Source organism: Theropithecus gelada, chromosome 18 (assembly GCF_003255815.1).
Source record: "Theropithecus gelada isolate Dixy chromosome 18, Tgel_1.0, whole genome shotgun sequence".
Lineage (NCBI taxonomy): Eukaryota > Metazoa > Chordata > Mammalia > Primates > Cercopithecidae > Theropithecus > Theropithecus gelada.
The window spans coordinates 72467859-72485166 of record NC_037686.1 but is presented as its reverse complement, the minus strand read 5'-3'; the positions used below and the strand labels follow the sequence as shown (position 1 = coordinate 72485166).

General features: G+C 43.4%; 1 protein-coding gene across 2 annotated transcripts in view; it reads right to left on the bottom strand.

Moving 5' to 3' along the window:
- The window catches only part of ADNP2 (ADNP homeobox 2), a 30287-nt gene extending 13190 nt beyond the window's left edge, over positions 1 to 17097 (bottom strand). The window contains exons 1-2 of one of the 2 annotated variants that reach the window (XM_025365611.1): positions 16655 to 17097; positions 8086 to 8206 (exon numbers count right to left, since the gene is read on the bottom strand). In XM_025365611.1, coding sequence (XP_025221396.1) covers positions 8086 to 8193 — 108 coding nt within the window. In that variant the 5' untranslated portion in view covers positions 8194 to 8206; positions 16655 to 17097. The remainder of the gene's footprint in view (positions 1 to 8085; positions 8207 to 16654) is intronic. The other variant, XM_025365612.1, reaches the window with a different exon arrangement.
- Positions 17098 to 17308: the final 211 nt, after the last annotated feature.

Here is a 17308-nt window from a genome sequence, read left to right as displayed (position 1 = left end):
CAAAGCAAGAAAAATACACACACACACACACACACACACACAAACACACCTGAAAAAAACCCAACAATGGCATCAATGAGCTACGGGGCAGTATCAAGGAGCCTAATATACAGGAGTCCCCCCCTTATCGGCACAGGACGTGTTCCAAGACCCCAGTGGATGCTGACACTGTGGACAGTGCCAAATGCTACATACACTACGTTTTTTTCCTACACAGACATATCTACAATAAAATACAACTTACAAATTAGATTTGGTACAGGACATTGGTACAGGAAGGTATTAACAATAAAATAGAACAATTGTAACAATATACAGTAATAAAAGTTATGTGAATGTGGTCTCTCAAAGCATCTTACTGTACTGTGCTCACCCTTCTTGTGGTGATGTGAGATGACACGATGCCTGTGTGGCGCCTCACGTGACAAGATGAAGTGAGGTGAAAGGTAGAGCTCAGTGGTGCGATATCTCAACACACCACTCAGAATGTCATGGAACTTAAAATGTATTAATTATTTCTGGAATTTTCCATATAGTATTTTCAAACCATGGTTGACTGTGGAAAGCAAAACTGAGAATACAGGGGAACTATTATATGTGTAATTGAGTATCAGGGACAAAGTGGGGAGGGGAAGAAAAACTAGTTGAAGAAATGATGCCACAAAATTTTCCAAATCTGATGAAAACTATAAACACACAAAATTGAGAAGCTCACTAGACTCCAAGCAAAAGAAACACAAAGAAAACCAAACCAAGGCACATTATAATCAAAGTATTAAAAATACAGAGAGGAACAAAGATGACAGAAAACATATTGTTGGAAAAAATGCCAGCTAGAAGACAATAGAGTGAAATCTTTAAAATATTAAAAGGGAAAAAAATTAGAATTCCACACCTAGCAAAAGTACCTTCCTTCCTAAAAGAAAGACAAGTTTTTTTAGAGAGAAAGTATAGTGAGTTAATTAAGCACATCAGCACTACAAAATATGAAGTTCTTCAGGAGGCAGAGGAAATGCCTTGTGATGGAAATACACATCTACACAAAGGGATGAAGAGTATCATCAATGACATGTAGATCAATATAATTTTTTTCTTTTTTACCGTTTAAAATAAAAGTAACAACATACTGTAAGATTTCTAACATGTGGAAGAAAACAACAGAACAAAGGCTGGAAGAAGACATTACAGCACACTGCTCTAAGGTTCTAATACTACCGATGAAGTAGTAGGATATGAAGGAAGTCAGCGAAAGATGTATAGCTAATAAGTCAATAATAGAGATAAAATGGAATCATAAAAAATATTCAATCCAAAAGAAAGCAGAAAAAGAGTGAAAAATAAAGAACAGATGAGACAAGCAAAAAAACAAACACCAAGATGGGAGATTTAAAACCAACCATATCAATAATCACATTAAATAACAAGGACTGGCAAACTTCTTCTGTAAAGGACAGGTTAGTAAATAGTTTAGGTTTTGCTGCCTATAGAGTCTCTGATACAATTACTCAATCCTGCCACACTGTGCACAAAAGCAGCCTTGGACAATATATTAAACTAATGAGAATAGCTATTCCAATAAACTTTTAATTAAAAAAAATTTTTTTGAGACAGGGTCTCACTCTGTCGCCCAAGCTGGAGTGCAGTGGTGTAATCATGACTCATTGCAGCCTTGAACTCCTGGGCTCAAGGGATCCTCCCACCTAAGCCTCCAGAGTAGCTGAGACTACCAGTGCATACGACCACACCTAGCTATATATATATATATATTTTTTTTTTTTTTAGACAGAGTGTCGCTCTGTCACCCAGGCTGGAGTGCAGTGGCACATTCCCGGCTCACTGCAAGCTCCGCCTCCCAGGTTCATGCCATTCTCCTGCCTCAGCCTCCTGAGGCTGAGTAGCTGGGACTACAGGCGCCTGCCACCAAGCTCGGCTAATTTTTTGTACTTTTAGTAGAGATGTGGTTGCACCATGCTAGCCAGGATGGTCTCGATCTCCTGACCTCGTGATCCACCCGCCTCGGCCTCCCAAAGCACTGGGATTACAGGCGTGAGCCACCGCGCCCGGCCTATTTATTATTTTAAAGACAGAGTCTTGCTATGTTGTCCCAGCTGGTCTAAAACTCCTGGCCTCAAGCAGTCCTCCCACTTCAGCCTCCCAAAGTGCTGGGATTACCACTGCACCTGGCCCCAATAAACTGTATTTACAAAAACAGGCAGCAAGCCCAACTTGACCCGTGGGCTATAGTTTGCCAATCCCTGGGTCTAGATACTCAAAAGGCACAGACTAACAGGTTGGGTAACAAAGCAAGACCAATTACATGCTGTCTATTAAAACTTGAAATATAAAGTCATTTTGGATTAAAGGTTTAAAAATAGAAAAATGCCGGGCGCGGTGGCTCAAGCCTGTAATCCCAGCACTTTGGGAGGCTGAGACGGGCGGATCACAAGGTCAGGAGATCGAGACCATCCTGGCTAACACGGTGAAACCCTGTCTCTACTAAAAAATACAAAAAACTAGCCGGGCGAGGTGGCGGGCGCCTGTGGTCCCAGCTACTCCGGAGGCTGAGGCAGGAGAAGGCGTAAACCTGGGAGGCGGAGCTTGCAGTGAGCTGAGATCCGGCCACTGCACTCCAGCCTGGGCGACAGAGCCAGACTCAGTCTCAGAAAAAATAAATAAATAAAAATAAAAATAAAAATAGAAAAATATGTGCCATGTATGATATTCTGAAATATACATTTGGTCTTCATCCCTGTTTCCTGACATACAACTCCTAAAACCCTTGGAATCTCCTAAATCAGATTAACTTGTAGTTGGGCCTATATATTATGAAATTTTTGAAAATTCAAGCAATATAGAAGTTTTTATAGAAAAATTACAAAATAGACACAAAACAAGAAAATAAGATTCACGAGTAAACCATTACCCTGAAATATTCAGAATTAACAGTTACGTTAATTTTTGTCTTTTTGTGTTCTAATGCGCCACTGCACTCCAGAATGGGCGACAGAGCGAGACTCCGTCTCAAAAAAAAAAAAAAAAAAAAAAAAAGAAACAGAGTATGTTCACAAATAGGAAGACAATGTTGTTAAGATGTCAATAATCCCCAAAGTAATATAAAACACAATCCTTATCAAAGTTCCAACAGTCTTCTTTGCAGAAATGAAAAAGTCTATCCTCATATTCATATGAAATTACAAGGGGCCCCAAAAAGCCAGAACAATACTGAAATAAAGAATACAATTGGAAGACTCACATTTCCCAATTTCAAAACTTATTATAAAACTTACTATTTGTTTAAATCAAAACAGTATAGGGGCCGGGCACAGTGGCTCACGCCTGTAATCCCAGCACTTTGGGAGGCTGAGGTGGGGGGATCACTTGAGGTCGGCAGTTTGGGATCAGCCTAGCCAACGTGACAAAACCCCATCTCTACTAAAAATACAAAAATTAGCCTGGCGTGGTCGTAGGCACCTGTAATCTCAGCTACTTGGAAGGCTGAAGCAGGAGAATCATTTCTTGAACCTGGGAGGCGGAGGTTGCAGCGAGCCAAGATCGTGCCACTGCACCCCAGCCTGGGCGACAGAGCAAGACTCAGTCTCAAAAGAGGAAAAAACAAAAACAGTATAGGATTGGTATAAGGACAGATATATAGATCAATGGAATAGAATTGAGAGTACGGAAATAAACCCATATATCCAGGACCAACTGATTTTTAATAAGGGTGCCAAGTCCATTCAATAGGGAACAAGCAGTCTCTTGAAGAAATGGTGCTGAAACAACTGAATTTCTGTCTACATGTAAGAGAACAACACTGGACTCCTACTTTACACAATATATAAGAATTAACTCAAAACAGACCAGCGACCTAACATGAGAACTACAACCACAAAACTCTTTGGAAAAACACAGGAGAACATCTTCATGACCGTGGACTTGGCAATGGATCCTCAGATACGACATAAAAACAACAACAAAAGAAAAAAATAGATAAATTGGACTTCATCAAAATTAACAACTTTTGTGCAACAAAAGATCCAATTAAGAAACAGGGAAGGCCGGGCGCGGTGGCTCAAGCCTGTAATCCCAGCACTTTGGGAGGCCGAGACCGGCGGATCACGAGGTCAGGAGATCGAGACCATCCTGGCTAACCCGGTGAAACCCCGTCTCTACTAAAAAATACAAAAAAAACTAGCCGGGCGAGGTGGCGGGCGCCTGTAGTCCCAGCTACTCGGGAGGCTGAGGCAGGAGAATGGCGTGAACCCGGGAGGCGGAGCTTGTAGTGAGCTGAGATCCGGCCACTGCACTCCAGCCTGGGAGACAGAGCGAGACTCCGTCTCAAAAAAAAAAAAAAAAAAAAAAAAAGAAACAGGGAAAGAACCTGCCAACAGGCATTTTTCCAAAGAAGATATACACATGGTTTACAAGCACAGGAAAAAATGCTGAAACTCATTTGTGTCTATGAAAAGGCACATCGAAACCACCATGAGACTCCACTTTACACTATTAGGATGGCAAGTGAGGGAGGGAGAAAGGAAAAGGAAGAGGGACAGAAGGAAGGAAGCAGGAAGGGAGAAAGGAAGGGAAGGAAGAAAAAAGTAAGTGCTGGTAATGATGTGAACAGATTTAATTCTTGTACACTTCTGGTAGGAATGTAAAATGGTACACTTTCACTGTGAAAAGTTTGGCAGTTCTTTGAAAAAGTAAACAATAACTATATGACCCAATAATCCCGCTCCTAGGTATATACACCCGAAATAACTGAAAACAGTGACTCAAACAAATACTTGTGCACCAAGGTTCACTGCAGCATTATTCACAATAGCCAAAAGGTAGAATCAATCCAAATGTCCACCAACAGATCGAGACCATCCTGGCCAACATGGTGAAACCCCATCTCTACTAAAAAATACAAAAATTAGCTGGGTGTGGTCATACGTGCCTGTAATCCCAGCTACTCAGGAGGCTGAGGCAGGAGAATCACTTGAACCAGGGAGTCAGAGATCGCGCCACTGCACTCCAGCCTGGTGACAGAGTGAGACTCCATCTCAAAAAAACATAAATGAATAAAAGAAAATACTAGTCATGGGCCATGTGCAGTGGCTCACACATGTATTAATCCCAGCATTCTGGGAGGCCAAGGCAAGTGGATCACTTGAGCCCAGCAGTTCGAGACTAGCCTGAGCAACATGGTAAAACCTTAACTTTATAAAAAATGCAAACAAAATGTACCCAGGTGTGTGGTGGTGCGCACCTATAGTGCCAGCTACTCAGAAAGCTGAGTTGTGAGGATGATCTGAGCCCAGGAAATCAAGGCTGCAGTGAGCCGTGATGGTACCACTGCACACCAGCCTGGGTAAAAGAGCGAGACCCTGTCCAAAAAAAAAAAAAGAAAAGAAAAGAAAAAAATATACCAGTGAGGGCCAGCTCCATGGGCATGTAACTAGCACAGCTGCACAAAGCCTGCACTCAAGGGATTTAATGCTCAGCAGTAACCATCATGAATTCTTAACAATTTATCTTTGAATTTGTGTTTTATATTATGAAAGTGAACTCTGATGGGACATGGAGCATATGCCAAGGGCTTGGAGTCTCAGCTTACACATGGTCTGCCTCCTTTACCCTTTCCAGGGTCAGGGCTGAAACTGCTCTCTGCCTTGCCCTCACCCCAAAGCCCACCTGGCCTCAGCCTTCCTCCCAGTCCCCAACCCTATAACCACTCTCTCACTCACATCTTCCACCTAAGACCGTACCAGGTTGTCAAGAGGTCCACATTTCACTGTAGCCCCAAGCAGGGGACTGGCACAGACTGGGGGTTGGGGGGGAGGTGGCTGAATGCCACACTTGCTGTGGCATCTCAGTGTGCAGCAAGGTGGCAAGCATCCCCGTCCTGCACTGGCAGCACCAAGGTACGTTTGGCAGGCAACTTGACAAGCGTCCCTCACCCATCCCAGATTCAATGTTAATTTCTGATCAGATGTTAATTTTTATAAAAAAACAACTCCTAGCCGGGCGCGGTGGCTCAAGCCTGTAATCCCAGCACTTTGGGAGGCCGAGACGGGCGGATCACGAGGTCAGGAGATCGAGACCATTCTGGCGAACACAGTGAAACCCCGTCTCTACTAAAACTACAAAAAACTAGCCGGGTGCGGTGGCAGGCGCCTGTAGTCCCAGCTACTCGGGAGGCTGAGGCAGGAGAATGGCGGGAACCCGGGAGGCTGAGCTTGTAGTGAGCCGAGATCCGGCCACTGCACTCCAGCCTGGGTGACAGAGCAAGACTCCATCTCAAGAAAAAAAAAAGAAAAAGAAAAAAAAGAAACAAATGTGAATATATCCCATTTTTAAAAATCTATGCATATATAACAATGTTAATTCTGGATATTTCAGGGTAATGGTTTATGCGTGAGTCTTACTGTCTTGTTTCTGTGTCTGTTTTCTAATTTTTCTATAAAAAACTTCTGTATTGCTTGAGTTTTCAAAAATTTCATAATATATAGGCCCAACTACAAATAAAATTTTCTCCCCAAAATAGTTTTAATAATTCAACAGTTAATCTAACAGTTTTAAGCCATTCAAACCTCTTGATTTTCCCTTGTGAAGTACCATATCTCTCTGTTAATAAAGTCTTGGAAAGAAAAAGTAAACAGTTGTGAACAAATTTAGGTAAGTAAGCACATTCTCAGGCTAAGGAAGCAAAAGTTCATGAGTCATGTTCAGTTCTAGTCAAGTCAAAAACAAAGGACTCTAGGATGAGAAACTTTCATTGTTACTGACATGTTACCTAAAAAGAAAACAAACTTCCTAACAGAATTCCACCTTAAAAAATTGAATTGACATTAAAAGAAGACTAAAGAGACATGACAACCAAATACGTATCTGATCCTAGACTAGATTTATTAAGGAAGGGGAAAGCAAGGCTATAAACGATTAGACAAAACAAAAATATCATTACCAATGACTACAAGGATATATAAGAAATCTTTTTATTTTTTTTTTTGAGACAGAGTCTCACTCTGTCACCCAGGCTGGAGTGCAGTGGCGCTATCTCAGCTCACTGCAACTTCTGCCACCCAGGTTCAAGCAATTATTGTGCCTCAGCCTCCTGAGTAGCTGCGACTACAGGCACCCGCCACCACATCCGGCTAATTTTTGTGTTTTCAGTAGAGACAGGGTTTCACCATGTTGGCCAGGCTGGTCTCGAACTCCTGACTTCAAGTGATCCACCCACCCCAGCCTCCCAAAGTGCTGAGATTACAGGCATGAGCCACCATGCCCGGCCAGGATATACAACAACTTTTATTTAACATTTTTTAAAACTATATATGCCAACTATATATTCTCAATGTTATAAGGACAGACAAAATTTTAGGAAAACTTTTCTGAAATCACATATACAACTACACAAATCAGGATTTTTTTAAAAACCCTATCATTTCATTCATGCATGCCCATTTGTTGATCGCTCTAACAATACTGGGAAATTAAGTTAGTTTTCTTTTGCCAAAATAACAAATAAATCACATTTCTCTCAAACATCAAAAACAATTTTTTAATAACTAATGACTAGAAAAATCCCCTCCTTAAAGTAGCTTAAAAACCTGAACAGCTTAAATAGCTCACTTTATGTCATAAAAACATAAATAAGTACTAATGAGGCTTTCCCACAGTCATCTGAAGTATAACAGCAATTTCCATTTTGAGGAATCTCACCCACTTTTCGAAAACCCCAGTTCAAATCTCACCTCCATATTTCAATTGGCTACTTTTTTTTTTTTTTTTTGAGACGGAGTCTCGCTCTGCCGCCCAGGCTGGAGTGCAGTGGCCGGATCTCAGCTCACTGCAAGCTCCGCCTCCTGGGTTCACGCCATTCTCCCGCCTCAGCCTCCCGAGTAGCTGGGACTACAGGCGCCCGCCACCTCGCCCGGCTAATTTTTTGTATTTTTTAGTAGAGACGGGGTTTCACCGTGTTAGCCAGCATGGTCTTGATCTCCTGACCTCGTGATCCGCCCATCTCGGCCTCCCAAAGTGCTGGGATTACAGGCTTGAGCCACCGCGCCCGGCCTCAATTGGCTACTTATGTCCTCTTACCTTCAGTAACTCCTTGCAGCTGTCAAGCCCAATATCCACAAGAATACCTTTCACCTTTCTTCGCACCTTTCTGATGTTGTCAAGATTTTCCACAGGAATTTGAAACATTTTTGAAATTTTCCTTAAAAGGAAAGAAAACAAAACTGTAATAAGTACATGTATATAATACACAAAAATACATTTTTTGATAGGGTTGGTAAAACACTAGGATTAGAGTATAATTTTCAACAAATTGTTGCAGAACGAGTGAACATTCATATGCAAATGAATGAGGTGGACCTCTTCCTTACACCATATACAAAAATTAACTCAAAAGTGGATCACACCTATATGTAAGACCTAAAACTATAAAACTCTTATAAGAAAACATAAGCATAAACATTCACGACCTTAGATTCGTTAAGGAATTCCTAGATAGGACACCAAAAAGCACCAGTAATGAAAGAAAAAATAGGTATGATGGATTTTATCAAAATTAAAAATTTTTATGCTTCAAAGGACACCATCAAAAAAGCAAAAAACCCACAAAACAGGAGAAAATAGTTGCAAACCATATTTCTTTCTAATAAGGAACTTATATGCAGAATACAGATAACTCTTGTATCTCAATAATAAAAACACAGATAACCCAGTTTACAAATGGGCAAAGGATCTGAACAGACACTTCTCCAAAGAAAAATATCCATTAAGGTACATGAAAAGATGCTCAGGCAGGGGACAGTGGCTCACACCTGTAATTCCAGCACCTTAGGAGGCTGAGGTAGGCAGATCAGGCAGACTGTCTGAGCTCAGGAGTTGAAGACCAGCCAGGGCAACATGGTGAAACCCTGCCTCTACAAAAAATACAAAAATTAACCAGGCATCCTGGTGCACACCTGTAGTCCCAGCTATCCAGGAGGCTGAGGTGAGAGGATCACCTGAGCCCAGGAGGTAAGGCTGCAGTGAGTCTGATCATGCCACTATATTCCAGCCTGGTCAACAGAGTGAGACCCCGTCTTAAAACAAAACAAAACAAAACAAAATGCTCAACATCATTAGCCATTTGGTGAAATGCAAATCAAAACCACAAAGAGATACTATGTCCACCAGGATACCTATAAAGAAAAAAAAAAAAAGAAACGTGTTGGCAAGGGACATGGAGAAACTGGAACTCTCAGACATTCCTAAATGTAACGTAAGCCAGTGCAGCCAGTCTTGGTGTGTGCCTGAAAACAGTCTGGCTGTCCCACAAAAGATTAAAAATAGACGTAACATAGGAACCAGCAATTCCACTCAAGAGAAATGAAAAGCATGCATCCACACAAAAACTTACATAAGGATGTTTATGAAAACACTATTCAATCACCAAAGTGTGTGAACGACCCTAATGCCCCCAGATTGGGGCATTTGATAAATAAACTGATGACTGGATAAATAAAATGTGGCATATCCATACAATAGATTATTTGGCCATAAAAGAAATGAAAAACATACATGCTACAATATGGATGAACCTTGGAAATATGCTAAGTAAAAGAAGCCAGACACAAGGATTGTATGCTTCTATTTATATGAAGTGTCCAGAACAGGCAAATCCATGGAAAGCATAACAGAGGGCCAAGCGCAGTGGCTCACGCCCCTAATCCCAGCACTCTGGGAGGCCAAGGTGGGTGGATCACCCGAGGTCAGGAGTTCAAGACCAGCCTGGTCAACATGGTGAAACCCCGTCTCTACTAAAAATACAAAAAATTAGCTGGGCGCCTGTAATCTCAGCTACTCAGGAGGCTGAGGCAGGAGAATCGCTTGACCCTGGGAGGTGGAGGTTGCAGTGAGCCGAGGTCGCGCCACTGCACTCTAGCCTGAGCCACAAGAGCGAAACTCCACCTCAAAAAAAAAAAAAAAGAAAGCACAGCAGTGGCTGCCAGGGCTGGGAGAACTGGGAAGTGATGGAAGCAGGGCTTCTTCGTTCTGAATTCAACTGTGGTGATGTATATACGATGTGAACGTGCTCACAGCCATTCACTGTACACTTTAAATTGGTGAATTGTATGGTATGTAAATTATATCTCAAGCTGTTTAAAACAGTATCTAAAAAGGCATAAAATTAAAATAAACCCTGTGGTACTTGACCAGACTAGGCGTTACTGAAGTGAACTCATGTAGTTATACACCCCAGTAGCAGTAGGCACAACTAGGGCTCAAATCTTAATTCCTAAATACCACTTTCCTTTAAAAAGAACCCTTGGAAAAATGGCTGGAGCATGGTAAAGACAAGATGAGCCTAGAATACCCTGTGCCAGAATATAAAGAAATTGCTCAGTAAGGCATGTCAAAAGAACACAAAAGTAACCAGCTTGAAAGGGCTCCCATAGGCCAGATAAGAGACAATTTGGGCATATATCAAGTAACAGATATAACCTGTGGCAAAGTGAATTTTCCCAACACACAACAATACCTTCCAACCCACATGCTCTTACAATATGGCCCTAACTCTCCTCCCGCAAGTGGGGGCATCTATGCCCCCTCCTCTTGACCTTTGGGCAGAACTTTGTGGCTGCCTTAACCAATAAAGTACGGAGGAAATGCCATGAGAATTCCAAGACTAGATCATAAAAATGCCACGTACCTCTCTCTCAGGATGATCATGCTCAGAATCCAGACACCACGTGTGTAGACAGTGCCAACTAGCCCACAGAGACACCACATAGAGGTGTTCCACATCAACTACCAGCATGGAAGCGAAGATGCCTCTTGAGGATTCCAGCCCCTAGCTGTCAAGTCACCCCCTGCCTTTGAGTCTTCCCAGATGAGGCCCCAGACACTGTGGACCAGAAACAAACCATCTCCCTTCCCTGTCTGAATAGAACTGACCCAGAGAACTGATGAGCTTTTTAAATAAAATGTCTTACTCCACTAAGTTTGGGGTGGTTTGGTATACAGTGATAATCTATACAGTTACATAGACTATACAGTTATAGTCTATACAGTTACACAGACTATACAGTGATAGTCTATACAGTTACATAGACTATATAGACTATATAACTACATAGACTATAACTCACTCGAATATAGTGATTTCCTGATTTTGATGGTTTTGTTATGGATATGTAGGAGAATGTTCTTGTTTGAAGGAAGAAGAGGAGAATGCTCTTGTAGTATTTAGGGTAATGTGACAACTTTTTTGGCAACTTACTCTTAATTCAGCGAAAAAAATTATTTGTACTATACTTGTAACTTTCCTATAAATCTGCAACTATTCCAAAAAACATTTAAATGTGTAGGCTATAAAAGCTAAAATAAGTATTAGTCAAATTCAAGTGGCAAATGTTTGGTTATTTAACTTCATTAATAATAACTAAAGAAATGCCATTTAAAATGTCAATTTTTTACTATCAAAATATAACTACTAAGACTACTAACATCTGGTGGTAGTAAAAGTAGAAAAATTACAATTTTTATGCTTTTACAGGGTAATTTGGCAATACCCCTCAAGACTTTTTGAGACAGAGTCTTGCTCTTTCACCCAGGCTGGAGTGTAGTGACTTGATTACAGCTCACTGCAGCCTCAACCTCCCAGGCTCAAGCAATCCTCCTGCCTCAGCCTGCTGGGTAGCTTGGACTACCGGTGTATGCCATCACACCTGGCTAACTTTTTTTATTTTTTGTAGAGACAGGGTCACCCTATGTTACCCAGGCTGGTCTTGAACTCCTGAGTTCAAGCAGTCCTCCCCCTCAGCCTCTCAAAGTACGGGGATTACAGGCATGAGCCACCATGCCTGACTCTCTCTTGATTTTTAAGGACAATTTCTGAGTAAGCAATTCTTCTCCTACATTCCTCCCTTGTATGCCCCACCCAAGGAGAGGCTTAGTGATCCCTCCTAGGACTCAGCACAATAACCATATACCACTCCACTGCACTCAACTCACCATGTTGCAATTATCTACTTATATATCCATTTCTCCTATTGGGCTACTACTTCAGGGCAGAAATCATGTAAACATATTTGCTTGACAGGGTCCCATCACAGAGCACAGCACATAGCAAATGTTCATTAAATGAACAAAAAATATAAAATAAAACAGGGTAAGAACCATAAGATATGCAGAAAGTGCCAGGGAGTTCTAAAGAGGAAATGGCTATGGAAAGCTGGTGCCCAAGAAATACAAGGTGAATAAATTAGCATCAAAAAATTATTGAGGTAAAGGAGGAAAAGTCTGAATTTATTTGGCAAAAGTAAAATCAAAAAGGTAGACTGGAATCAAACTGGGAAAGCAGTGGGAGGCAGAAAGGGTTAACATATAATAAGGAGAAATTTTTGGTGGGTAACAAGCAAACGCCAAGTTTTTGAGAAGCTGTTTTGGAGCGGCTAGATTTATTTTTAAAGTTATCTATGTGAAAAATGTATCCTGGTCTCAGCAAAAGGAGAGATTTAAGGATCACTAGCATCGTAGAACTGGGAGGATATAAAATTTAAAAATTTTCTTTATAAAATTTTAAGTTTAAAAATTTTCTTTAATAAAATGCACTGATTTGGGTTCTAGCCTTCAAAAGCTTACACTCCCACACAAGAGCTGCCATAACCTCATTATGCATTTCTAAACACTAAGCTCAAGGTCACTTTCTAGCCCAGACCAGCTTCTTTGGTCAGAGCAAAACTCAACAAACATTTTGTTAGCTGCTTTCCACCGACTCTACCAGACTTGATTTCATTTCCTCCTTAAAGTTCCACTATCCTCTCTATCCTCTGGGGTTACTCTCCGAAAGCTGGCTGACAAGACAATATTGTCTAAAGCAGGGACCATCATCCACATGTATCTGAAACAGGGAAGCTAAATTTACTGCTTCCAAGAAAGTCTCAACTCACACAGCAAGAGCTGATCTTATCACAGGGTTTTGAGAAGCCTGGAGTACAAAGACTTAAAAGCAGAGTGATTGATGATTGGCCGATTCACGTAAGCATGGTTGTACATACACGAACCTCAGAAAGGGTTTACTAAAATGAGGCTCTCAGCGACTGGGCAGGGTTCTGGGGTTACTTGTTCAAAGCTTGAGACTAGGGCCAAGGAGTTGTCACTTTTTAATTTTTTTCCCTTGAATTTGAAAAATAGGCACTTTTTATTCTCAAATGAAAGTGCTCCCATTCCTTCATTGTTATTGTGGCCCTTCTAAACAAAACAAAACACAAGCACACAAATACCTTTTCATTTAAAAAATGGGGGGAAGTTACCCTTTTTTTTTTTTTTTTTTTTTTTTTAAGTAGTTTCCTAACAGCTTTAGGGAAACCAACAAAGGATAAAAAATAAAATACAACTAAACTACAGGTTTCATAACTGTTGCCAACCACTGGGGAAGGGAAGCTGACTTTTACCCATATAAGCTACCACAATTTTTCATTCTTAGATCCATTCTTACAGCATAATTTATCAATCCTAAGATAAAAGATTCCATATAAAATGCCCAGCGGATGAATTAACTAGGAAATAGTTCAATGTTTTCATATTTATAGATCCTCTATGGATACTGTTCTCCACAGATTCTTAGAGCTCAGTAAAATCTGTATTTTCACCACTAGAAAATAGCAAGCTAACCAGGTCGGCCAACTGTTTCTATATCATGCACTAACCTATATATCATGCACTAACATATCAATCTCAAGTCAAAATAAATCGCAATTCCTAAGGTTTGCGGTAGGCATGGAACTACCATAAAATTCCACTGATATGCACAAGAAAATATTATTTCTCAAAAGGGTACATAAAGGATTTCTCTGGGGAATTTTTAGTATAATGATCTCTTAAGGATATTCTATTTTTCTTTTTTTTTTTTTGAGACGGAGTCTCGCTCTGCCGCCCGGGCTGGAGTGCAGTGGCAGGATCTCGGCTCACTGCAAGCTCCGCCTCCCGGGTTCACGCCATTCTCCTGCCTCAGCCTCCCGAGTAGCTGGGACCACAGGCGCCGCCACCTCGCCCGGCTAAGTTTTTGTATTTTTAGTAGAGACGGGGTTTCACCGTGTTCGCCAGGATGGTCTCGATCTCCTGACCTCGTGATCCGCCCGCCTCGGCCTCCCAAAGTGCTGGGATTACAGGCTTGAGCCACCGCGCCCGGCCTAGGATATTCTATTATAGTAAAAAAATACACTATAAAAAAAAATGTTGGCCAGGCACGGTGGCTCCCGCCTGTAATCCCAGCACTTTGGGAGGCTGAGGTGGGAGAATCACCGGAGGTCAGGAGTTCAAGACCAGCCCGACCAACATGGGGAAACCCTGTCTCTACTAAAATTACAAAAAAATTAGCCGGCATGATGGCGTGCGCCTGTAGTCCCAGCTACTGAGGACGCTGAGACAGGAGAATCGCTTGAACCCGGGAGGCAGAGGTTGCAGTGAGCCAAGATCACACCACTGCACTCCAGCCTGGGTGACAGAGCAAAACCCCGTCTCAAAAAAAAAACAAAAAAAAGTCATTCAAGTAATACAGTAATAAACAGTACTTTTTAACACCACAGAACTTTTTTCAGTTCCTGTGAAATTGCACAAAACGATGGTCACCAAAAAGGATTCTAGAGCTGTGTGCCTGGGTTTACATCAGCTCCACCGTGTATGAGCTGTGTAATCTTCAGGCAATCACTTACTCTCTCCAGGCCTCAGCTGGCTCTTCTGTAAAACAGGGCAAGTATGACCTACTTCACGGAGTAGCTATGAGGACAAATGAGTTAATACATGCAAAACAGCACATAAGCACTGAGTTTGCTATTAATTAACTCCAAAAAACTAAATGAAATGTCCCAACTACTGGAATACAGGGCTTTTTAAAGAACAACTTTAAAAACACAGAATATTTGGACCATATATTCCGCAGATCTGGGTTCAAATCACTGGGAGATACCTGTTTCCACCTATGTAAAACATTGCCCTAACAGGTCTACGATACCCAGAGGGTGAAGGGCAGGGCAGAACCCAAGTTTGCAACATGCTGTTGGTGAACTTACGAGGGCAATCATAAATTAACCAACAGCATGTTGCAAACTTGGGTTCAAATTAAAAAGGTGTCTCCCAAATCCCAGAATCTCTTCAGCTAAAAATCTTAGCTTAGCTGTCATTTTCCCCCAGAAACAACGATCAACTCCTTTCAGACATGTCCTAACCCTCACTGTTCCTCCCCTCAACTAGAGGGCCGGTAGGACAACCTCTTGTCTCATCTCCACTCCTGTACTTCCTTTCTTAACACACATCTGTCACTTCCATGTTTAAGGACGACGGGCTCAATGCTGTTTTCAGAGTGAAGTCCTAACTCTAACCGAAATTTAACCGAAATATTAAAACACACTCATACAAGGCCAACTCTCCAGGAACATCTTTAAATAAGTTACACATACATTACCGACTTCCAAACACAGCTGAACATGTACTTTACGCAACTTTTTACATGTGGTCCTCTCTCCCACTAATGCTCCTCACCCCTACAAATGGTACCCAGACTTTTTTGACAAAGGCTCTTTATCAAAAAAAAAAAAAACCCTTTTTTGACAAAGGCTCTGCGTGGCAGATGCCCACAGTACTCTACAAGTATCTGCTGCCCCACTTGCCAATCTGCATTGTCAGTTATCTGCTTACCAGCTTCTCCTCCCCCACCCCACTCCTCCACACGCAGTATATTCCTCAAGATCCCAAGAGGCAGTGATTACCCGTGCAAATAGAGTAAGTTTTAAGTACTCAGGCAAGTTTTTTTATTCTGTTCAAATAAACTACTTAAAATACTTAATTATTTCTCATTCTGCCTCTGCACAATATTTAAAAGGGCAGTTAAAATTTTTAACATTCCAAAGCCAACTGTGATAGAAATTTTGTAAACGGAATCTATTTCAACGCAACCAGCAACGGCTGATGAAAAATATGTAAAGTCAACATCTACATATCAATTATTGATATTCGCATCGAAAGCTCAACGGTGAAGAAACAGGGCCCCGTTATCAGCTGTTCTTCAAACCTTTCTAGGGGAAAAAAACCTGGGCAGACTTAGGTGTCACTGTCAGCTCCTGCCCTACATTTGCCGTCACTCAAGGCTCCTCCGGGGAGAAGCTTCCAGGAGAACCCGGTCTCGGGGCTGCGGCGGGCGGGCTGGCGGTGGGGCGTTGCTGGGGTCCTCACAGGGGTCGCCACAGCTCCTTGCCCCCTCTCTTCTTCTCCATCCCCGTTCCCTCTCCCTCTACTCCTCGCTCCCTTCACCAGTCCCCCCTCTCTCCCTCGGTCCCCGTCCCCATCTTCCCCCTATTCCTCCTCTCCCCTTTGGTCCCCGTCCACTTCTCCGCCCTCCCGGGGCGGCCCCCGCTCCCACGTGACCGGCGGCGGGCGGGGCGGGCCGCGGGCGCGTCGGGGGTCGACGGGCGCCGTTCGGGCCGCGAACCCGCGCCGTGAGAACGTCCCAGGATTCCCGAGACGGCCACGGGCGGCGCCAGGGCGGGCGGCTGGCGTGGGTGTGGGCTGGGTACCGACGGGGGCGGGGCTCGGAGGGGGCCAGACTGGGGCGGGGGCCAGGACCCGGGCAGGGGGCGTCGCCGCGCGGGCCCGCGCTGGGCCGGGCCGTACCTACCACTCGGCCCCCGAGGAGCACCGCGTCTCTGCTGCTGCCTCTCGCAGAGCTGCCGCGTCTTCCGCCGAGCGCAGCCGCGTCCCGTGGGGCCGCCTGCACCCGCCCGCGCCTCCGCCCCGCGCGGCGGGACCCCCGCCTCAGCGCGCGCCCACCCCCGGCGCGACTCGTCCCCTCCTCCCGCGCAGCCAGAAAGAGAAAATGGCGCTCGATTGGCCTCAGGAAGTGACGTTGGCCCTCATTTGCATGTAGGCGCAGCTAGCCAATGGGAGCAGAGTGTGCTTGGGGGCCCCTGGCATTTCCCACAGGCCCCCCGGGGCCCCTGGCCAAAGCTGGAGTGGAGGCTCTGGGGTGGCAGTGGGGGGGCCCCTGTAGGGCCCCCTGACTCCCTTCTGGCCCAGGGAACTGCCCTGCCAGCTCCTTTCCACATCTGTGCAAACTCTCGTGAGAGTTTGAGTGGGTAATGACGTCACTAAAGGGGTGGGGAGAGTGTGTCATCAACCATGTGACTAATCACGTGGACTCACCGCAGCTTTGACTTCATTTGCATGAAATGGGGTGGAGCTAGTGCCAGCTCCAGGAGTGGTGACCCCGCCCACATCTCAGAGCCAATGGGAGCCCAGCTGTGATAATGCTGCCTTGCCATTGGAAGATAGA